General features: G+C 44.0%; 4 protein-coding genes across 5 annotated transcripts in view; 2 read left to right on the forward strand and 2 right to left on the reverse strand.

Annotated features, from left to right (window-relative positions):
* LOC111072524 overlaps positions 1–23,962 on the forward strand; it is a 47,430-nt gene that overhangs the window by 7,908 nt on the left and 15,560 nt on the right. Inside the window, exon 3 of the mRNA XM_041592308.1 lies at positions 23,181–23,389. The gene's annotated coding sequence lies outside the window, so the exon portion shown is untranslated. The remainder of the gene's footprint in view (positions 1–23,180; positions 23,390–23,962) is intronic.
* Positions 10,670–14,487, forward strand: LOC111072517 (protein toll). Of its 2 annotated transcripts, none has more exons than XM_022364441.2 (3): positions 10,670–11,953; positions 12,588–13,948; positions 14,032–14,487. In XM_022364441.2, exons 1-2 carry the CDS (start codon positions 10,902–10,904, stop codon positions 13,927–13,929), a joined length of 2,394 nt encoding a protein of 797 aa, XP_022220133.1. In that variant the 5' UTR covers positions 10,670–10,901; the 3' UTR covers positions 13,930–13,948; positions 14,032–14,487. The 2 variants fall into 2 exon arrangements, with proteins under 2 accessions (XP_022220133.1, XP_022220134.1); XM_022364442.2 differs by having other exon boundaries at positions 12,588–13,929.
* LOC111072521 (angiopoietin-related protein 3) lies at positions 16,045–17,317 on the reverse strand. The gene has a single exon (XM_041592307.1). It carries the CDS (start codon positions 17,277–17,279, stop codon positions 16,341–16,343), a length of 939 nt encoding a protein of 312 aa, XP_041448241.1. The 5' UTR covers positions 17,280–17,317; the 3' UTR covers positions 16,045–16,340.
* LOC111072520 (very-long-chain (3R)-3-hydroxyacyl-CoA dehydratase 3) lies at positions 20,523–22,451 on the reverse strand. The gene is made up of 4 exons (XM_022364446.2): positions 22,304–22,451; positions 21,879–22,230; positions 21,471–21,816; positions 20,523–21,407 (listed from the first exon to the last, which is right to left on the reverse strand). The coding sequence occupies exons 1-4, from the start codon at positions 22,382–22,384 to the stop codon at positions 21,074–21,076; spliced, it is 1,113 nt and encodes a 370-aa protein (XP_022220138.2). The 5' UTR covers positions 22,385–22,451; the 3' UTR covers positions 20,523–21,073.

Here is a 23,962-nt window from a genome sequence, read left to right on the forward strand (position 1 = left end):
ATTTTCGGTTTAAAGTTGAGGAAAGTTAAGAGGTCCTTGAGGTACCAAGGATGTGCTTATTCCCCACGCCCACTCCGCCCCATTGCATTCATCAGTAGTCTGCCTTCGGGGCTCGCCATTTGACCCTGTCGGAGTTGGCAAGGGACGGGGGTGAATACTTTTCTGCTTTCACTTTTCACACGGCAAATGGCATTTTTCGCATTTCCATGACACATTTTCCATTCACCTAGTTTGTGCCACGTTTTTTTATTGCATTCTTCCTGCACTTTCATTTCACTTCACTTGAAATGTTTCCCTTAATTAAAATTGGCTTATGTGCGCCAGCACCTGACCTGCGGTTGGTTTCTTCTTTCCTTTTGGCAAGTCGCAGACATTAGTTGTTAATAAATCACACACCACAGCCACACCTCCCACTCCCGTACCCGGACAACAGCGACAGCGAAAACGCTTACATAATTTGTTAGGCGCGTCCAAGTCCGAGCCACTAAAAGCAATTTGCTGTTGAAGTAAATACGAAACCGTATTTCATGCCAGGGCCCGACAGCGGAGAGACATATGCAAATCACTATACTCGTAGCACTCTGCACTTAAGTATGTTTTGGCATACACATACTCGAACTTCAGCAAAGAAAAAGACAAGAATATATGTACATAATACATACACATACATACTCGTACATATAGATACTTTATGTGACTGTTATAGTTCTCCCGATGAGCTGGTTCCTGTGGCTTAGTTCTCTTAAGATCTCCAAATATATTGGCAGCACTTGAAGCACAATTTATTAATATTGTTTATAAATTTTCCACCAAGTACTCGTTGGTTTATATTACTAACAAAGAAAACCACTAAATGTCCTGAAGATTATGGTAACTGGCAGCTGGTCAGCGTACAGGCCTCTTCGGCACAAGTTTTAAGTTTTCCAATCAGAGTTTTGATATCTGAATTGAAATTGTTTTAGTTAATATTTGAATGTTAGTTATTATATTATATATTTTTTAAACATATTTATCATATCTAATAGTGGATTCCAATAGTCGATGTAGGACTATTATCATATAGATTGAATTTACTTTGTTTTTCATTTCAATTTTGATTTGGCAGCTTTAAAAACTTCAATACAATTAGGTGTGAATATTCTTTGCATCATCGTATCACCAAGTCCGTGGGATGCGAAAGAGAAGACGGAGATTCGGAATCTGAATTCAATTGAAATTAATTGAAGTTCAGAACTCAGAACCAGTTCCACTCAAGCAGTTGTAGGGCTTGCAGTTTTTTTTTCATTGCCCTGCTCGATGCCCACGACCGGAAACGGAAGTGTGCACATTGAAGAATGGCGAAAGGCCGAGGAGCCGACATCTAGAATGGGGTGTATAGGCCAAGCTGAGTTCTTGTCTAAGGGAATTTTTCGCCAACTTGCAGCTCGGCAAAGGAGAGGCCACTTAAATACCTGCAAAAGTTTTTTTCGCGCTTCCGCCGGAAATTGCCAAAGGTGGGACGGAAGAGAGGGGAATATGGCTCTGTGTGTGTGTGTGTATGTGTCGCATATAAAATCCTCCTCAAATGCACAGCGAGACAGTCAGGAAATGCCAAAGAAAACTCATTTTCTTTTGAGACACGCTCGGCACTAAAAAACATTTGAAAGGAAAATGGATGACTAAAAAAGTGAACACAAATAGCAGGAGAATATGGTGGCAGGGCCTTTGCTTGCTGCAAATATTGTTGCACAAGTGCTCGACACTCGTTGAGCTGCACAAACAAACAGTAAGCAAAACAGCAGCAAAAACAGAAAGAGGAACAGAAACAAAAGCAAAGGCAAAGGCAAAGCGAAAGCAAGCTCGTTAAAATTACAAATAGAAGGCAAGTGGCAGGAAAGTACGCTCAAGGACGCGTTGGCGTCTTGCAGCGCCCAGTCAGCCGTGTCCCCACCTAGCCATCCTGCCACCCAGCCACCCAGCCATCCATCCAGCCCTTCCTAATCGCCGCATGTGTGGCATTGTATGGCAGTCATGCAAAGCGTTGAGGCAGGACGAGGCTGCATTTGAACTTATCATGGCATCAAAAACTTGAGCTTCAATTACGAAATGTTGTGCTCCCCGGCTCGTGTCCACGCCCCTGATTCCGCCTCTGCTCTGATCCGACTAAGAGCATATGGGGGGCGGAAAGTGCATGCGTGCTTGCCCCTGAATTAGCCAAAACACAAAGTTTTGTTTTGGCTTTCACCTTTTTGCTGGAGCAGCCACCTGCCTTTGCTCTTATTTGAACTGTTGCACACGGAGGGCTTTAGTTTGAAATGCCTTGGGTTGACATTGGAAGGTCAGACTCCACTTCTGGCTCTGACAGGATCTAGGCAGGAGCGTGGGGAGTGCTCTACCAAGAACAATTTGGTAATCATGTGAGTTTCTGAATGCCACCTGGCCTTGGTCCAAGCACGTGAAAAAGTAAGTTCTCCCATCAGAATTTGCATTTAAATTAAATAAATTTGGGGAAGCTTTCATAAACACAATGAATAAGCGAATAAATATTCTCTACTGCTAAAGTAAGTAGCTCCTCATTGGCTCCTGGCAATGCAACGGACGAACGGATGCCGCCTGCGATTCGCTCAATTAGGCCACGAACCGAAATGAGACCCCAACTTGTCCGAGGAGTAGTCGAGGATTTATGCCGACAAATTATGCACATTTATGCCAGCATAAAAGCGAATGGGAAATGTCCCCGAACCCGAGGCAGAACCAGAGCGAGAACCACTGCCAGATGGATAGCCAGAACGAAGGGCTCCGGTCTGGCTTGGTGGCAAAATCAAGTGCAGCGAGGGCCAAAAAGCACATAATAAACTTATAATGCGTGACGGGATGCGTGTCAGTAAGTGCGGGCCGAGCGGCAGCGGATTCAGGCAGAAGCCATAAGTGGTTGCGCCTCATTTGGCACTCCATGCATCTTTATTTCCGCTGGCTGCTGGCTGCTGGTTGCTGGCCGCTGGCTGCTGGATGGGATGGCTTACACTCGTCCTCGTATCCATGCACCCATAAACACTCTCTTCCACCGAACTGGATTTATGTGCATTGCATTTTTATTCAAATTTAATTGATATTTGTTTGTAGTCATAATAACGATGTCAGTCTTAATTTAATGGCATTGCGTATACGCAACTACGCCGGGTACACACATAAATATATGGCCCCAATAGCTGCCTGCGAGGCAGAGAGGGTCTCCACATGGCCTCCAGTCGGAGTCGGATGGCGTCACACCATGCCGCCGCGGCAGTAGACAATGGCGGCTATAAAATCGCATTAATTTGACCAAATTTGAGAGGCACTTGGTATTGCCAGCCAATATTGATTGCACACTGGATCGAAAGGATTCCACTGGAGTGGGACTTACGACAAAATCACACAAAAAATTGAATAGATTTTGAAAAACAAACTACAGTGAAAACATATGGCCCAAAAAGATATTAATTCCGTATTATTCAAACCATACTCTCAGTGAGCTTAAAGTAGTAAATTTGCACTAGTCACCGAACTAAGATGCAAATTAGGGGACACACATGCTTGCCATAATTGTAGAAATCTAGAAGGATATTTGTGAATACAAGAAATGTTTCGACAAAGTGGGTCTCACAGCAAACGCCAGTCCTAACGATTGCCAAGTTGTGTGCTCTTTCCTGTTGGCTTGGTTAATGAAGATGTAAAATCTGAAAATATTTAAACAGAACCCTCCTTACTCTCCCACTTGGATGTAATTTCATTATTATCGCATGCCCCTTATAAGCAAACGAGTAAACGAGCAAACATTAACAAAAACACACGCACAGAACTGTTGCATGTCGCTGGGGCCGATGTTGCTGGGTGGCGCTGCTGTAGCTGATGTTGTCGATGCCACCACAGATAAGACATGCATTATGGCGATATAACAAATGTGGAGAGTGATGTGGAGAGCGTGTGGGGGCCACTGCGGTTATGGGACGCCACTCGAATGACATAATCGAGGCTGCAGTTTCCGCAATCTCGACAGAACTGGTTCATCCATAGGAGGTAAATGTTGCTGTTGGGGCTGTTGGGGCTGTCAGGCTGCTTCCTGCCGTGCTGACACACGAGTCACAGCTGATGACTGCTGAAAGTACGAGTATTCATGCTGCCGGGCACTTCTCGGCACATTATATAACAAAGTACGGAGCGGAGCGACTTCTACCCGCCTCCATCTATGCGAAAAAAGTTCCTAATTAGGCAGTCGAGTGTGTGAGGGTTTTGTGGGGTGGGGTGGAGTGGGGGAAAATAGGGGAAAAGCTGCAAAGTTTTACGTTGTCGCAGCTAATTGCATTCGGAGTTGCTGCTGGTGTCTGCTGCTGCTGATGATGATGATGATTATAGTGAGAATGATTAAGCTGACGTTGATTAGCTTTTAGTTGGTATCTTTACCCATATTGGAAGAGTTGTGCAAACTTTTTGCCTTTATTTATTGGCCAAAAAGTTCGCCTGCCGCAAGGAAATGAAATGAGTAAAATGTTGAGAATGTGTCTAAAGCTGATAATAATTAGGAGAATATTCTGATAGTACATACGTATATATGTGTGTGGTATAAACATATATGTACGAGACTACGTTGCTTAAATAATATTGATAGATTTTAAAATTGAGAACTCTACGCAGGGAGATCATTAGTTGAATTCCCCCTACAGAGTTTCCTTTCGGAGAAAAGTACGTACGGATGCCATGAAATTTCCAAGCTGCTGAAACAACTTTCCTCTTCTGTTTCCTTGTCTAATGCGAATTCGCAAAAAATGTTTCTCCTGCAGTAAAATTTACCCAGATAGGCAATTCCCCGAGCCCCCACCCGCCACCCGTGGCCCAGTCAAATGTGAAATTTTTGCAATGAGAATGTTGCAGTTCGCTGAATCGAATGATGCAGCTGCTAAACTGCGTTTGTGCGGGGCGCACCTTTTGCTTTCGTCTCATTAATTTCCACTAGCACTGCAGTTGCAACATCAAGCTGCTCGGCGGCCATGTGGCATGTAGCGGGTGTGAGTGGCACTGTGTGTGGGCGCTTATAATTTATTGTATGTTTGCCTTTCACTTGAGCGCATGCCAAATGTGGAATGCAAAATGAGTGAAAGGCAGGTCGGGGTCCCTGGCAGGACTGCGGCACGCACCGAATTTCGTGCAACTTGCCCTCGCTTATGCAAATAAAAGTGGCAAAGATGCAGCTGACTGAAAGGTCCACACCCACACGTGGGATATGTGTTTGCTATTGCAAAATTTATGCGCTGCAGTTGTTTTGGGCAAACCTGCAAAAAGTAATCTAGCCAGAGCACATCCATGAGGATGGTGTACACTGTACAGTGGGGTAGATCTGCTTGACTGGAGTTGGCTAAAAACAGAGAATTGTTTGAATTAATTGAATATAAATTAATCATGCTATGAATAATAATTCTTTACCTTTTTGTTGGGGCATAAAATGATCCCAGATTATTGAGGATCGAATCTCTGAATATAAGCACCATCGATAGTCCAGCAGCAACTCTCCTTATAGCTATCTGTACAAGTACTTCTCTATTTGTGAGGCTCCCCTAAAAAGCATTAATTTGCTTCCCTTTTCCATTGTCCGCAACATCTGGCAAGAGTTTCCCGTCTTGAACTTGCAGACTCGCAGCACTCGGCTGAAGGAGAAGGAGGTCGGTCCGATGCTTAAGCACAATAGTATTATTATTATTATTATTTTCTGCCTGTCGAATTTTAAGTAAAAAGTTTACCCTACACATCCGCTGGACGACGGCTTGTCCTGTCTCTTGCAGTTGTTTAAACTTGGCTCCAAAAGGAGCAAAAAGGAATAACCCAAGAAAAGCGACGGAGCAAGAACTGCGGGATGGAAAAACTGTAGCTGTAGCAGAGAGGGAGACTCAACAGCACTTGAACAAGTTTGCCTCTCCTTCGCTGGATCCATAGCCGTTCTATCTTCAGTGCGCCACAGGTAGAGGAGGGCAGAGCCTGCAGCTGCAGATACTCGTACTAGGACTTGGATACATACGTACTCTTCCATATATATGTATAGTTGTATGTATATATATACATATAGAGGAGGCATGCTGCGCGCTGTTTGCTGAACTCAACTTGCAACTTTGTTGCCCTGGCATTTCGTAGTTTTTCTTTTTCGTTCTTGTTGTTCGCGTTTTTTTTGTTCAGCTTTTCTTTTCGCGCTGTTTGCTGTCGAATTTGTTGCTGCCCCTACTTCCTGCTGACTGCTGCTGCTGCTGCTGCCGCTGCCGCTGTTGCAGTTGGATTTTTCTCTATTTTGTCGTAGTTGCTTCATGCCCCGTTGCATTCGAACACTTGCGCTGCTGCCCCGACACATCTGCATCCAAATAATATACGGGAAAAAAAGAAGTTGCCATCCAGTATTCAGGAAACGGACCACCAGGGGAAAGAGACATTCGTTGAGCGGCTGTTTAATTTCGACGAACTTTCATTCACATGTGCAGGCATGTCCTTGGGGTACAGGTATTTGCGTCAGCTTGGTTACATTTTTAAAATGTTCTTATTGCGGTCACCGCACAAGAACAATAAAGTTAGTTTAGATTGCTGCAGATGTAACACCTTCCATCAGGAGAATCGATAATATCCAGGCTATAAATCGAAGCATAATATCTGAGATAAAAGGATACAACTTTCCCTAGGGGCGGGACTGGAGCTCAAACTAAATTACCAACAAGATAAAGATAGCAATCAAACAGGAATTTGCCCAAAAGCCACAGAATCGTTTAATGTAGCGCACAAATTACAAAATGCAATCCGACCAAAAGACAGAGGCAGGAGATACATAGGATGCTGCTGAAGACTGACACTGAGACTGAGACAAAGGACAACACATGTGCCTGGCCGCAAGAAATGTTGACGACATTTTCTGCTGTTGCACACGACAATGGAGTTGCAATAGGAACAACAGCACCCAAGGCATGAAACTGGAACGACAATCGGACGACGCGTGGGCTACACACATGGATGCAGTTGCTCTGCCCATTCTCTACAGGCTCCACGCCACCAAATCCCCCCATTTCCCCAGTGCCCGGGAGCAAACACCTACAACAAAGAGCCATCGGCCTTCAAAATATAAAGAAAATGTCGGAAAAAACAAGGAAAAAGCAACTGCAACAGCAACAATAACCGGACGTGCCACGGTCGCCATTTGTTGCGGCATTTTGACAATTTTGCCATTTAATGTGGCGCAAGCAGTATCTGGCACAGAGGAGACGAAAGCAGTTGGTGCAGGAGGATGCTCCGGCATCATGTGGGGCCATTGTGGAAGAGGCAGACATGGCAGGGCGTACGCTCAATATATAAGGCCTGGGACACAATGAGAAATGAGATGTCGCCGATTAAAGCCAAGGGTGGCTTAGCCTTAAAAATTGGTTTGCAGTGCAGTTTGGAATACTTACAATAAATTTAACATAATGATTTAAAAGCCTGCCAATAATGTTTTCCACATTAAAGATGGAAAAACAAACTTTAAATTCTTTAGATTCTCAACAAGATTGCCCATGCTATTATTGGCATTACTATCAAATTATATCTCCAAGAGAGACAGCAAAATAACAAAATGAATAATTGCTCCCCTATGCCACACATGATTCTTCTATGCAAAGTCGAGTAAATTCCATGGGAATATTTGGCAGACTGGAAGTTCTGTGAATCTTGACAAATTTTCGGCAAAGTACCGAGAATTCGTTTCCACTTAAAGCGATTCCCTTTTTGCATTTTCTATTACCTTCCGACCGACCACCCGCCCACCCGCTCACCCAGAAGCCTGACTCAAGTGCATTTTGTGTAGTGGCAGTGCTGTGTGCTTTTCCATGCTCTAAAACCCTAGTAGGAAAACAAATTGTACTTGTTCGTTTGTTGGCTGACTTCACTCACAAATTTGCCCAGATTTCGTATACGCAACGTTGCACATTTCGAGGGAAGTGGGGCAGAGAAGCCTCTCAGCTGGCAATCTGGTAACAAAACACAAAAGTTTATTGATTTGTTGCTAAAAGTTGATCTTGCTCCCCATTCTTATTCCTTGGCATTCTCTCGCATTTTTTTCGGAGTAGATTTGATTTGATTTTCCAGGCACAGAGACAGAGACAGACCCGAAAGCCACTCATCCAAAAATTGCTTTGGCAGAGTAGAGCAAAATGTATTTGCGGTTGCGTTGGAAAACTGCAAGGGAAGCACATCTTAAAATGCCATTGTCGTTCTGCTGGCTGGCTGGCTGTCCTGGCCTGGCCTGGCTGCTGATGTTTATCCACACAGCTTATCCGTTGTCATTTCTCTGTGTATATTTTGATTTAATTTGCAATGTGCTAACCAAAATGCATTTCCTGTTGGGCTGTTGGGCTGGCATGCAATTTGCCAAATGTCAAATGGGTTAGAGCCAATCCCAGCTGCCATCACAATCGCATTAGCTGACAGTTGACAGACAATTCAAAATCCTGCTACTGCCAGATCCTGAACACAAATTAGCCCACAAATCGTCTTCTATGCGACTGTGAGATGAGTGTCTGTATTTTGCGTTAATTTAGTGTTGACATTTATGGGAGATGACCTTTTAACTGCTGCTTAAGCTCAGCTCTGATAGATGGATGTCGTCTCCTCATTAACATTTGCAGAACGAGAACTGCTCAATGTTTCGCTGACCGTAGGGACCCCAGCCAAAAGTCAAAAGTCAGGGGCTCTATTGTTTCCCCACTGGCATTAAGCAGCCTCCAGATTGGTGTTTGGACGATGGCCAGCTCCACAGATGCATATGCGTAGATAGCCCGCATGTCCACAGCTCGTGGCGAGTGTTCAGGGCGAGATAAAACACATTCAACATGAGCGCATTTCGAAAAGGGCGGTGGTCAGGGAACTAGTTCCAAAATCGTATGGGTGATTAGAGCAGGGAATTCCCTGCATTATAAATCCAATAATTAATACTGTTTAAATAAATATAAAACATTAGTTAATTATAAATTAGAACACTTACTTGCATGCTTGAAATGTACTCCGTTTGGATTTTAATTGTGTCGAATAATTTAATTTTGTTCACTTGCCAGTTTTGAAAGCCACTTAGAGGTTCCAGTTCACTTTTGGCATTCCTGTCATTGATGCGTGGCGGGCTCTAAGGGTGCAGAGTGGTGGAAGAGGGCCCAACAAGGTGTGACACAGTGCCCATGTGCCTATGCGTAATGCCAGCGACAGTGTGTGTGCTTGTGCGTTTATATCTACTGATGGGGGGGGATGGTATGAGGGGCCTCGGTCCTTTGCAGCTTCGCATCTGTGTAATTGGGCGTGTAATTGTGTTTGCCTTTTCACATTTAGCCAGCCAGCCAGCCCCAAAAGGTCACTTTTGATGTGTGTCCTGTGGCGGTGCTGCATTGTACAAGTACATGGGGCTCTCCCAATTAAAATGCCGCTCAAAAGCTTCGCCCAATGACCCAGAACGAAGAGCAAAACTATTTATTTAATTGAGTTTAAGCCGCCAACGCGCCTTAAATTAGGAGCAACTTTCTCGGACGACGACTAAACTTTGATGTGGCAACTTTGACAACTCGACAATGAGCCAGAGAGTCCATAACAGCCGAATGTCCTTGGCGGGTTCAAGGCCGACACAGAAGCCCTGCCTGCCATTCAAGTGATTGACTTAGCCCAGTGCGACAAGGGGCTTATTTATTTTCAAGTATGCGTGGCGGCGTCTGTCCGCCTATCAGATGACATGATACCTGAGACTAAAGCGTGGGTGGCCGCGCAGCTGTGGAGGCCAGTGCGTGACAGACAGCAGACAGGGGGTGCGGCCTAGCCCTAAGTATTGTTTGCTCCTTCATTGAATTTCTATGAAGTCCCACAATTATTTATTTCAAAAATTAAAGAGTTCCAACAGAAGTTCTAACTGTCTTATACATTATTGAATTATTTTCAAGCATTTACTCTAATATTTACTCTGAATGCTAGCTGATGACCACAGGGGGAAAATATGTCGAGTCGCGTCGCGTCTACCGACTCCCTCAAAGTCTGCCACACTTTTTTTGTGCACTTCGGGAACAGAACTTGGCCATTGACTCATGTGAGCCATTAATAGCTGTGCAAATACTTGAAAGTCACCGCATTCTTTGATAAAAAATTCTCAACGAATTCGGAGCTAAAAAAACCCCAAAAAAAAAATATAAACAATTTGTAATCGGCTCGCTGTTTGCGCGCTGCTTTGACTCTATAAGTTTGCCGAAAAACACAAAACGACCATTAACTTTATGACATTTTGAGCTTACAAAATTTTAATGAGTTGCTCCGTGCTCATTATCGGGAAAGTAATGTGTCTCTGAGACCAGGATTATTGTCAAATTAGGATAGTTATATTCAAATAAATCATCGATTTGCTGCTTAAGCAGTTAAGATGTGCGGTAAATTTGTGAACAGTCGATTAGAGATGGAAGCCACTAAAAAAAGAAATTATTCGAAAATTTGTTTAAATGTAATTTTTGCTTATTCAACGTTGAACATCTGAAGCACGGGATACTCGTAGATTTAAGGCCAAATTTTCCTCAGTATTTCATTATTAAGATATAAATCGGACCGGCCACTTGAAGTTGCCATCCCTAGTTTGATATTTGCGCTGGCATTGGCTGTGGTTTCACATGGCGACTCCGATACGAAACAGTTTGATAAGGGGCTACAAAATAAGAGAACAAGTACGGGCCAAGCGCCAATTGGCCCCGTTATCACCGCGGCTGACTGGTGGTACTGGTACCCAAACAGCTGTGATTTAGTCATAGCCGAAGCGTTGCCGTGTTCACCCAGCCATCGTCCAACGGCGTTCGATTTGCCTCGTCGCGTAACAATAATAAATATCAATAAATAAATGCCAATAAATAGTGGTGCAAAGTGCTGAAGACATGTTCAGATATGTGATGGTTGTGTGGCTCTTGTGGGCCATTTCGCGGAGACTCTCAGTCTCTGGACAGATCATACCGCTGCCGACGTTCTGCCAGCAGGTGGACCAGAGCTGCAGCTGCGCGGCCGAGGCTAATGTGGTGCGGTTCCACTGCCCCAACGAGTACGCCCTGCTGCTGGAGATGTCCGAGCTGGGGGCCTCACTTTACGTCAGCTACTACGCCGTAGACGGGCTGCACTGGCTGCCGCGCTTCAACATCACCGAGCTGGTCAAGATCGAGTTCGACGCGTACAACTTCTGGCCGGAGACCTTTCTCGACGACCTGCTCGCGGGCCTGGGAGTGGAGACAGTGAATACCATGCGCTTCCGTGACCGCACCTCCGAGACGGTGGTGACGAAAGATATTTTCAACGGGCCCTTGTTCGATCAGCACGAGAGCACTGTCGCTCCGGGGAACACCTCAACATGGCTGTTCGGAGCAGTTCCCGGGCTGAAGAAGCTGAAGTTTGTCAGTGATGTCAAGGAGCTCCAGGAGTCGATATTCCAGGCCTTCGACAGCCTCACCGATCTGGACCTCTGTGTGAATGTGTTATTCTTGCCGGGAAAATTGCTCTCCTCGGTCACGGGTAGCCTGGAGACGCTGACCATCGAGAGTCCCGGCATGGTGCAGTTCCACACGCCTCTGCTGCGAGAGCTCCAGCAGCTGCGCAATCTCAGCCTGGAGCTGACGAACCCCCAACGTGGGCGCAACGACGAGCTGCAGCCCCATCTCTTCAGCTCCATGAAGCAGCTGGAGGAGGTGCGTTTGTTCCAGGCCACTGGCCACGTAAACAGGAAAATGTTCAGGGGCAGCGAAAAGTTGCGACTAATCCGAATCAAAGGCAACGATGACCTCGAATCGCTGCCCGGCCAACTGTTCGCAGATCAGGCGAATTTAAACACTCTGGATCTATCCTGCAACGGGCTGAGCAGACTGTCGGAGCAAGTCTTCTATGGTCTGGGAAACCTAACCAGTCTGGATCTATCCAAAAATAGACTCACCAATTTATCAAGGTGGGGGGTACTCTTGCTCTGCTCTCTTGTTTCGCCTCATTTGTCACATGCTTGTGCTGTGCTGTGCTGTGCTTTGCTGATTAAAAGATGGCCCTCCCTCTCGCCAGAAGTACTGCCAGAGTAATTAATCAAAACAAAAATAAAACAGGGTCTCCGCTGCGGAGCCGTAGCCCTATCGCTGGGTCTGGCTGCTGCTATCTCTTATCAGCTGTGGCAGAGCGATAGCTCAACGACTATTCCGTGTCTCTCAAGACAGTCAAATGGTGTTATCACAGTTCCATCGATGCTACGTTGAGATACCCATACCCATACCCAGCACCCAGCACCCAGGCTGAAAAACCTTTTTCGGTAGTATTGCGATTGTGTTAGTGATTCCCAAGAGTAAGCTCAGAGCTGCTACTCACTCACACATATCCACCTACATAAGTAAACAGAGTGTGTCATAGGAACGGGCCATAAATAGTGCCACTCATTGAGTGGATAAATGGCAGTTGCAAACAGGAAATAGATAGTTAGATATCTAGAGAGAGAGAGAGCCCTGGCACAGACCCAAGCAAACATAAAATCCATACATAGCACATACTCGTATATGTATCAATCGCAGTCTAATAATCCTTTCTTATTAATCCACCAGCACAATATTTATACCACTCACTTCGCTGAATGTATTAGTGTTGAACAAGAACTCCCTGACTGCTCTGGCGCCGAACGTATTTCAAGAGGTGCGAAGCTTGAACTTTATTGACATGACGAACACCCAGTTCTACGGGGCCACTCTGCTGATGAGCTATGAGGCAATAGTCTGCACCAACGACGAGACGTGCCAGTACAAGTCGGAGGAGTGGCAGTGCGACCAGCGCTGCATTTGCTGGGTGCAGCGAGACTCGTTCAAGCTGATCGTGGACTGCAGGGGAACCAGTATGGAGGAGCTGCCAGTGCTGCCCCACACAACGCTCGTCAGCACGGTGGTGAAGGTGGGAAACAACAGCCTCACCCATCTGCCCACTTCCAGCCAGCACGCTGGCTATGCCAATGTGAGTGGCCTCCTGTTGGCAGACAATCAGATTACCAGTCTGGGGTCGGGGGCACAGCTTCCCGTCAACCTGAGCTACTTGGATGTGCGCCGAAACCAAATAAGTGTCGTCACCGAGGAGTTCATCACATTTTTGCAGCAGGAGAATAACTCAATGACCATTTCGCTGTCGGGCAATCCCTTAATCTGCGACTGCGACGCCCTGCCACTGCTCTTCTTTGTCAGAACTAGTCCCCAGCGGGTGGACGACATTGGCGAGCTGCAGTGCAGTCGCCAGAACAAGGCTCTCCAGCAAATGGAGGCCTTCGATCTGTGCCCGTCGTATGTTCTGCTCATCAGCTGCATTGTGGGCGGCCTCGTGATTGTGGTCTGCCTGATCAGCGTGTTCTACCTTATGTTCCAGATGGAGCTCAAGATTTGGCTGTACAACAACAACCTGTGCCTGTGGTGGGTCTCGGAAGAGGAGCTGGACAAGGACAAGACCTACGATGCATTCATTTCGTACTCGCACAAGGACGAAGAGCTGATTAGCAAACTCCTGCCCAAGCTTGAGTGTGGCCCGCATCCCTTCCGCATATGTCTGCACGATCGCGACTGGCTGGTGGGTGACTGCATTCCGGAGCAGATCGTGCGCACCGTCGACGACTCCAAGAGGGTGATCATCATCCTGTCGCAGCACTTCATCGACTCTGTGTGGGCCCGCATGGAGTTCCGCATTGCCTATCAGGCCACGCTGCAGGACAAGCGCAAGCGCATCATCATTATCCTCTACAGGGAGCTGGACAACATGAATGGCATTGACAGCGAGCTGCGGGCGTACCTCAAGCTCAACACCTACCTCAAGTGGGGCGATCCACTCTTCTGGAGCAAACTCTGCTATGCCATGCCCCACAATCGACGTGTGCTCAAGGGCCAAAAGAAGCATGCTGGCCCCCTCGTCTGAGTAATGGATATACATATATGTACATATTTGAGTCTATATATTCGGATATATTGTACTCTGTGGCTGCTCTACTCGGGTCTTAATGAGCGTTTCTTCCTTCAGGTGGGCACCGATCCAGAAATCCTTCAGTTCTACGTACGGACTGTAAGATAAGGACAAACCCTGGAAAATACCCTGAACCTGTATCCGAAAATGCTTAGATTCTGTACGTTTGGATCCATTGCCTGCAGGTCGAATTCGATTCGGAGTCAATGTATTATTTCTACTTGATATTCATGAAGTTTTCAGAGGAAATTTCATCGGGTGATAAACAATAAAGCAATATTAATAATACAAAAAAACAACAACAAATATTTTAAGCTAATATTAAATCGCTGCCATACAATTTCTAAGAATTTATTTTACAATTTTTTGCTCAGGGAATAAAAAGTGCAGCCGTGAAGATGACAGCCTTACGACGTAAACCAAATTAATTTTGAATTATTCTCTGAATTAATAATTCGTCTAAGTATAGGGGACGACGCCTGTGCTTGAGAATAAAAACCTCTGCTGGATTAAGTCTGCCTTTTTGTGGGAGCCTCTTTACTTATTGTTCTGCTTCTAAGATTTATGGGCGAACAATTTTATTTTATCACTTTGTGGTACATTTTTAATTAAAATTCTAGACATTGTTGGATAAATTTGAATTCCTCTTAGGAATTCCATTCAGGTTTTAAATATCAGCATTTATGGAATGCAGGCAACTGTTGTGTGTATACTTACAACAAAAAAAGACGAAAATAAATTACATCTGCTTCCTGGGGAGAGTCAAATTAATAAAAGAATTTTTTAATTCTATCTTTTTGCTTCCATGTCTGCATAGATGAATGCATATCCCATGGCTAACATATATGTGTGTATGCATGTATTTTTTTTGTATTTGTTATTATCTTCAGACACCGACCAAAATATTTCACACTTGAATAATCAAAGGAAAGTTTCTTTCCGTTCCATAAACTTGCTTAAATATTTATTCAGTCACACTCTTTAATAAAAAGCCCTCGCCAGCGTCAAACTCTAATTATCCAGTTCAGTACAGGCGTTGGCCTTCGTTGCTGAATTGAGGACTATGCCCAGGCACATTGCAAGTCCCAGCCAAGCCAATTTTCAGCCAGCAATAAGTGAAAATATATGTGTGTAATATAAAGAGGGGAAAAAAGCATTTGGTCCTTTCGCCACACAATTGCCTGGCATTTGTCTGTCGCGCCCCGTCACCCTTTTGGGTTGAGCGGGGTCTGGGTCTGGGTCTTTTGGCGTCTTTGAAGATTCATTGCCTGCCGTTGGCCAACGTTCCGCTGTGGGCGACGCGTCTGAAAAGGCGAGTGTCATAAGGCAAGTGGAAAACTTCCGTTCAGCAAGGCAATTATTCTAATAACTGAAATAATTCAACTAGAATGAAACGCATTTAAATCCTCCCATGTATGTGATTATAATATGTATATTATATATCTCCTTTTTACCTGCTTCTCTATCTATAGCCCCTTTATAGTTATCATCTAACTAGCAGTTGCATTTCATTGTTTGTGCGGAACCAATTGAAATGCCTCGGTACTATCCCCGACCAATGATGCGTGAACGATGTAAATGTGTAATACTTATTAACCTGAAGCCATCATTCCCTACTCAATCGCATCATGAACGTAAAGTTGATGCTGCTGCTGCTGCTGCTGCAGTTGGCCTTCGTCTCGGTCCTGATGCTTGGTCGTGAACCGCTGAGGTGCAAGCCGCCGCAAATAAAGTTTTGTAACGCATGCCGAGATGTGGAAGTAGTATCAACGTTCGCGTTGAAGAAGTGCGAGCCAGGTTACATATTGGACCATGGATATTGCCAGACTGCAAGACGAAAATGTTTGCCCGACGAGCTGAAGTTACCCTCTGGAGGTTGTCGGAAGAAAAAGAGAAACTTGAAGCGTTGTGAGGAAATCTCCCAGGAATTGGTAAAGCTATTGCCAATCTGCGGCCCAGGCAAAACGCCCAACGACAAATGCCGCAAAGAACGTTAACTATTCTTGAAACTAAAAAACTTAAGACCCGATTAAGGACTTTCATATTCCGAAAAACAGAAGGGCTTTTCCATTTTAGTTCTTCATAAATAAAAAGTGATCAATTTTATTGAATTTGAATTTCTCGATCCAACGATGATTTTAAGCTTATTTTGACATATTCCTCACGTCTGTGGAGTCATAGGTCTTATAGTAATTTTCACAAAAGTCAGTGATATTGTGTAATCAAACGAAGTCCAATGGCCCCAACTAATTCCATTTTTTTCATTGGCGATACCTTCTCTGAAATATTTACCGTTTAACGAACTGAAAAATAAATGAAATTAATTAACATTAAGCGAGTTCTCTCTAAAAAAAATAATAGAAGAATTACCTTCTTCCGCAATCCAAACCATCAAACCACCACGGACCGCTGAAAATACGAACGCAATTGCTAACGCTGTCCCGATCCAAAGTATAGAAAATTGCTCCCTTGTGTTCCTTTAGGGAGTCTCCTGCATTTCCCGAATATTCACCCAGCGATTTAAGAATAAAGCTTTCTTCTTCGCTTCCCACGATGAAGTTGTCATATCTGGCATGGCGATAAGTGCCATTAACATCTCGCAGTTGTATATACAATTCATGAGGCTGAGCTGCGGTCATAAAGTGCAATTTTTCCAGCCCAATGAAGAACTCTCCACGCATGTCTCCAAATCCCTCTTTGTACTCCGTCCAGTTTCGATTAAAGTCCACACTCCCGTCGATTCGCCTTTGAATGACCGTCCATCCATGAGAATCGCAGGGAACTTGGAACGGCTCCATTCCCTTGATCTTTATCTGGAAAATTCCATTTGGGCCCCCATTGGGACATGTGTCGGGAAGATTCTCCGTCGTTTGATTAAATTTCGATAGCTGATAATTTTTTTCAGCACGCAAGATTTGTTCCTCTTTTCCTTTAATTTGTTCGTCTTTTTCCTTTAGTTGTTTGTCTTTTTCCTGGATTTGTTCGTCTTTTCTTTTAATTTGTTCGTTTTTGTCCTTGATTTGCTCTCTGAGATCCTTCATTTGCTCGTCTTTGATTTTAATTTCGGTCCCACTATTTACTAACTGACTCTGCAAATTGTTGATGGTCAGCTCCAATGAGTGAATTTTGTCTTTGATTTCATTATTGGCATCTGTTGCCTCTTTTAACTGGACTAAACTATCGAGGAATGGCTGGACAACTGAGAAACAATATCCATTGCACTGCTCCTGGAAGGTAATTTCCTTCGCCACATTACCTTGCAGCAAAAGCAAGCAGATGATTGCCACAAAGCCCAAGTTGTTCATGTTCGCGTACTGTCGATTCAAAACCAAACTGAGGGAAATGGATCCGATGCCCATTTAAATATATCAATTCTCAATTGCAATTCATACTATATGTACATATACATACATATGTACATACATACATATACATAGTGTATTCCTGGAACTGATAACCAATGCATGATAAGCTATGTGTTTGATCTCAGGCTATCAACTAAGTGAATAATATTCCTTGTCGGCTGTATATTGTTTATTGTAAAATTGAAATTTGGCATTTTTGCGTTTAAATAGCATTTTGTGTATATACATATGTAAGTATTGTATGTACTTACAGAAGTATTGCATGTACAATGTACCTATCAGCATATAACAGGAAAGTATACATTTTTCAGAAGTACAGCGAGTAGGCATCTATCTTATGGTTAGTCTCTGGCTCTTATGACTATTTTCACGAACAACATCTATTACTGTTTTAATCTTCTGCGGGTAATCGTATAAAATCATGGCGGTGTTCATAGTGTATCATATGAGTATTGTGCGATATGGTTTAAGGTCCATCTACGAACTCAATATATGAAAGGTCCTCTAAAATTTCAAGTATTTTCTACATTTATTGTTATTCTGCTTTCGATTTCTTAGCAGCTTTTAAGTAATGACAATTGATTGCTGCCCCAACACTTTGAAGCTGCCATAAAATAATCATTTTCGCTCATTTTTCATAACCTGAAAGCCAAAGCATTAGCAGTCTGGGTATGGGTCTGACTCCGGTCTGAGTAGTTATCACAAACATCTGTTTGCAACTGCTTTTCATTTATCATAACTTTTGTGAAAAGAAACTTTATAAAAATGTGTTTGTCGACCCTTACCCAAAAGTCCCTGTGACCGACGTGACCTGATGGCGAATAGTTTTTTGTTTTCGCTTCTCTTAGCCGAAATTCAAATACTGCAGATGCTTGTCGATGAACTGGTTGCCCGAAAATAGAACGGGGTCTCTCAAGGGGGGCTAAGACCTAATATATTTGTGTGTAGGAGTGGATGGGTGCATCAATGACTCTGCCCCGGCCCGGATCCAAAAATTGTTGCTGGCCCTGAGTGTGATTTGGTGGCTCCATTGACGATGTCCCCTGCCATTTCAGCACACAAATCCTCATATATATGTATAAGAATATATCCGAATATTATTTGCTGACGCCTGCATTGTAAGAGAACGTGGGTGGTGTTGGCATTTGGCAAAATTCGATTTTATTGCATTTTATTGCCAGCTCTTTCAACTGTGGTGTGTGGCAGTAGCCTCGTTGCGGTTGTGTTCTGCAATTAGTGCTCGTTTCACAGCAGTTTCAGTGCCGTGCCATGTGGTCGTCACGGAAAATGCATTTCGTTTTCCGACACAAAGGGGTCATTAACAAGTCCAGAGAGTGGTCTCGGGTGCGGTTTCCCTCAACTTTTGGTTTTCAGTGGCCTTAAGGCGTTGGCTAAAGTGAAGCTACCAGTTTGCAGCAATGCTCACACATACATGCATACATATGTACATATGTATATGAATGAACATCTTGAAGCCCCATCAAGGATTTAAAAAGTATATTTTGAACACAGTTGTCTGTTATTTTTGTTGCCCTTAATTCATTAAATTGATTGATCACCTCCCGCCATCTTAACACATTCACTACCTTCCCACAGACAGATTTATGTATTGGAATTCTATATATTCTGTACTGCCAGGACCGACACTTATCTTTGATTGTGTGCAGTTCACGCTAGGGCAATTGTTCATATTTTAGGATTTTTTGGTGCGTGGCTGTTCTGACCATTCCGCCCAGTGCTGCTGCCAGTTGCCAGTGGCGTGGTTGATAAATGACCCACCCCCCCAAAGGGGGTGCAGGAAAAAGTGGACAGTAGGAGCTAAATCATAAATGCAAGCAAACTGCTGACGTCTGCAGCTACTCATCTTCAGCTTCGTCTCTCACCCCCTGCTGGCTAGCCATCATGTGGCATAAGTCCAACCATTTGTCTGCCTCTGGATTGGAGCCCAAGCTGCGGGCTCGACTCGGCTGGTCAGTGCCTGTAAATCAATCGCAGTGTACCGTGCTCGGCATTAATCAAAAACTAATTTATCAGCAAGTGGGTAGCCTTCTCCCTTCGTGTGGTGTTTTAGCTGCCCGTCGGCCATGGCTAGTGATTAGTTGTGCGTTAACCCCGGTGCGGCTCAGTTCCTTGTGCGGTGCCATGCGATTTTTCCCAAAATAAAAATAACAGCAAAAAAACCGAACGTAGATTACAAACTGCAAATTGCATTGAATATTTCATTTGTAAAGAAGCCAACTGCAGGCCTGAATTAATTGCTCGCCTGGGCTGGGATCATTTGTTTCACTCACCAGGTCACCAATTGCTGGCTGCACTTGCGTCAAATCCATTAGTACTCCACTTTGTCAGACCTAAGTAACGAACGGCCTCAGTTTCTGTCGCAGCCGTTTCTTACAAATTGATGACCCAAATACAAAGGGAATTCGAACCGAGTTAAAGGTCTGGGTCTATCCACGCGATATTTCTCATAAATAATAATTGGACCGCATGTGAGCCACTCAACTCAAAATGACAGAGACAGGAGCTGAAAACGAGTGCCAGATAGAAATCAGAGCCAGTTCCCAGTCGAGTGGATCAGCAGCTACTTGTGCATCGCTCTCGAGTGCAAATTGGATTACCCATCAAACAGCACAAAAGGCAGACGCAGACGCAGACGAGTCATCGCCTGGCAGAATGTTAACCCTCAGTGCACGTAGTCTATTGGTATGTCGGCTTAGATATTGTATTCATACACACCTACTATACAGTGCACACACATTCCAACTCTGTATATAAAACCAAAATTCTCTACTTGAAAAAGAGCTTTGTGCTGATGTTACTTTATCAATCAATTCAACTGGCTTTGTGCCTTGAGGACCTTAAAATACGACTAGGTCATCAATGCACAGAAGGTAAACACTTTATACACTTTAAATTTCAATAAGTACTATTTCTGATGTTACCAGAAGGAAGGACTCGCTTCAGGGGCTAATGTTTTCAATATGCTTGAAGATCGGGCCTTGCTATGACAGCTATATTCACTGACATGTATTGCTATTGTTTGATTATTTATTTATGAAATAGTAATTTCGCACATTTAGTTGATATATCCTTAGGTGGTTCTAATAAACCCAATATGGGATTCTATGAAATATTACCTTATCCCACAATATAAATCAAGCAATTAATCCAAAATGAATTTGTAATAAGGAAAAAATTTAATGATCATCAATAATTAATATGTATAGGTAATTCTTTGGGTTTCATGCTCTATAAAACGCAACTAGAAAATGCATAAAAATACCATCGGCACGCCGAAGTACAAAATACCCTTGCAGCTGGGCGACAGGGTTAACCAAAAATCTGTTTGTTTAGCTGTTTCTGGACAGATGGGGTTACAATTCTCACGTGAACCAGATAGCTTTTCCCATACATATGCACACATGGGCAACATGAAAAATATACAGAAACACAGTGTGAAAGCAAGGAATGGATTATCTTTAAAAGTCTCTCTACCCTATGATATTATGGATAATAAAATGTGAACAGTTACAACGATATCGCTGTAAGCTTATAGACATATTTGCATGCATCGAGCCAGACGGACATGGCTAGATAAATTCGGGTTTTTCCGGTCGGAAATTGTCTTGTCTGTGCGTTACAGAAGGGAAACTTTACAAGAGCCTTTGCAAGGGTATAACAACTAAACGAGTTGTCGTAAAAGGAACGAAACATTGCACCTGGCAGTGCGTAAACTAATCGGCGTGTAGTTGCCTGCGTTTGCCGCGACCTCGTCCAAGCTTCTTGGCACGCAGCTTGGACATGTGCGACATGACGAGATAAGTGCCCGGCAAGATGAGCAGTAGGAGGTAGAGTTTCAGGAAGAGAACCATGTCAAAGGTGATGTTCAGTTTGTTGGGCATTTCCACTGTAAAACGTTTCGTTTCCTCGATGTAGGGAATGTTTCGCAGCACGATTATGCCCTCGCAAACGATACCCATGGGGTAGAGCGGTATCCAGATGGTGTAGCGCAGCCAGGTGAGAAGTCCAACCTCGCGGCCTAACAGCTGACTGAGATAGAATGGATAGCTGCGCGAAGAGTAAAGAAAATTAATACGATTTGATGCTAATTTTAAGGGGCAGATAACGTACCGTATAAGCTCAACCAGGGACCAAATGATGAACACATAGAACACCACTGGCTTGGCATGCATACGGGGCTCCAATTCGATCATCAAAAACAAAATGAAATTGCGTCCCGATACCTGGAAGAAGGGTACTAGGGGGCTTCCCTTGGTGTAGCCAAAGAGCGGGTGCATAACCTCCAGGTATTGCAGCAGCTGGACAAATTTGAAAGCATTTCCCACATGGGCGTACGTCTTGGTTATGCTGTCCGAGCCATCGCGGTAGTAGAGCACGCCCATGACAGACACCACATACAAGTATCCCACAAACATAGCCAGGTTGTAAAACATCAGGTATACCTTTTTGGTTTTCTCTATAGATAATGTTTCATTGAAGCTGGGGAAACTCTTAGTTTAAATGCCAATCCCTACTCACCCTTGACATAACCGAGCTCGCGCCTCTGCAGGTCGTTGTATTCCTTCTCATAGTCCTGTCGCACATCGCGCGGTGCCTCCTCTACCTCCACATCGTCTTCTGTGCGCCAGCGGTCAAAGTCTATCTTCAGCCAGTGGGGTTTCTGGGGAGTGGCCACAAGACGGGGCCACCATGACGGCTCCAGTTTTCTTATCTGCAGCTCTATTTTGTTGTCGCTCACCACAAAGGTGGCGTTCTCGTCATCAATCAGAGCATAGAAATGCAGTTCGAATTTGTATGCATTCACACCCCTAGCCCCATGACCGTTTGCACTAAAGGAAACTGAAACCGGCGAAAAGTCCGCTATGGCGCCCTGTGAAAATTTTGGTGCACATTATTGATTTTTCGCGCCCTAAGAAGTTTTCTTGTGGGGCTCATCCACACACCTTTGCATCCTTGAGATCCACCTTCAGCTGCAGCGTTTGTTTGGTCTGTGACCAATAGACCAGGGGGCTTAATTGTGCCATTTTTCGGCACAATTTTAAACATTTATTATGGTTGTTATTTTGCAGAAGTGTGACCGCGGGTTTATAAAACAAATATACCGACAGACCCTCGGAAACATACCGTAATATACCTAAAACTGAGAAAATATACCATTATATACCGAATGTATCGACTGTTGCTCATCGCTAGTGTTTTCAGCTGTCGCAAGCTAACTGCTATGATACGCTGTGATAAGTTAGCCGCGAGAATTTGAATTTGAATGCTTGGCACCAAACCAAAAGACTTTATTTATTGATTTCGGTTGAGAATGCAATATTTGAAGAAATTAAATTTTGTGGGAAAATCTTATAGTGAACATTTTACTGCATAAATTCAATCAATTTTTGTCATCCGCTTTCGCTCTGTAACTAATTCGGACATTTTGATTTATGATGTCGCCACCGCGAAAATCGGAAGTTGTCCAGCAAACATAACAAAAACAAGGAGTAGAACCAACAGCCAACCCTCCACAATGGGGGACCCAGCGTTTCTGTGGCCATAGACACGACTTGTCAGTGTGTGCTGTTGTTATTTTTTGTTTTGCCTTGTTTTCCGGTTTCCTTCCTTTTTCTGGGCTGTGGGCGTTGGCAAAACAAAAGGCGACCACTTGTCAAGCATGTTCTGCCACTGGATATTGTATTTTGTATTTAGAATTCATCAACAGCTACTAATACTACCAAAGCAATCACAATGGGGCATACGTGTGAGATCAGTGCTAGGAATTGAGAAAACCAATGCTAATCCTGACCAGTATTTTCTTCTGTATCTATTTTGCAGCCATCGCACGCACATATCCATATCATTTTGCACACCGCGACAGACATAGGCACAGACGCAGGCGCGGGCGACAGAATATGTTGCGCTTTCTCAAGAATCGTTAGACATTGGGTCTGTCCAGATTTAGTTATCGTGCTGCGCCCATCTATCTACCTATCCATACATACATATGTGTAAATGCTTAGCTGAATCTGTATCTCCGTGTAAAGGTAAGTTTCTTCATATTTTATATACTGGAACAACATCCAACATCGTAAGCATTGCAAAGTTCTCAGGCGACACCTTTTCAAATGCGAGTATAAGTATTATATTTATTTCCGTGTGATTTTCGGTATTCTACATTATTCAAAATGCAATTTGAGGGGCATGCGAGCGAATACGAACAACGACCTCTAAATGGACGAGAACCAAAAATTATCCAGGTCTAAATTATGCATACTTTCGCCGTATGTGAGGTGTGGGCTGAGGGGGAGGTGGGGATTTAATAAACAGATGTTTCAGTTTGTTGGGCCACAATGGCATACATATATGTACATACATACATGCATACATACATATATATGTCTGTACGTGCGGGGCTTTTCTTGTCTCCCTTTAATTGCGCCTAATCACCTTGCTACATGGTTATATAAAGTGTGCATGCATGTACATACGAGTATACATATCTAGATACTCGTTAATAAAAATGCTGTCTGTCCCTTTTGACATTATGGTTGCCTGCGACCAAACAAAACGCAGCAAATGGTTAAGGTCAAGTCCAGCAGGAGTGGGTGAATAGGCGC

The sequence above is a fragment of the Drosophila obscura genome, unplaced genomic scaffold (assembly GCF_018151105.1).
Source record: "Drosophila obscura isolate BZ-5 IFL unplaced genomic scaffold, ASM1815110v1 contig_179, whole genome shotgun sequence".
Taxonomy (NCBI): Eukaryota; Metazoa; Arthropoda; class Insecta; order Diptera; family Drosophilidae; genus Drosophila; species Drosophila obscura.

Excerpts from the sequence above, each read along its gene's own strand:
- LOC111072517 (XM_022364441.2), top strand. The coding sequence starts at position 10,902 with ATGTTCAGATATGTGATGGTTGTGTGGCTCTTGTGGGCCATTTCGCGG. Across the intron at positions 11,954-12,587 it reads AGACTCACCAATTTATCAAG|CACAATATTTATACCACTCA; the intron begins GTGGGGGGTACT and ends TTAATCCACCAG.
- LOC111072521 (XM_041592307.1), bottom strand. The coding sequence starts at position 17,279 with ATGAACAACTTGGGCTTTGTGGCAATCATCTGCTTGCTTTTGCTGCAA.
- LOC111072520 (XM_022364446.2), bottom strand. The coding sequence starts at position 22,384 with ATGGCACAATTAAGCCCCCTGGTCTATTGGTCACAGACCAAACAAACG. Across the intron at positions 22,231-22,303 it reads TGGATCTCAAGGATGCAAAG|GGCGCCATAGCGGACTTTTC; the intron begins GTGTGTGGATGA and ends AAATTTTCACAG. Across the intron at positions 21,817-21,878 it reads CGAGCTCGGTTATGTCAAGG|AGAAAACCAAAAAGGTATAC; the intron begins GTGAGTAGGGAT and ends CATTATCTATAG.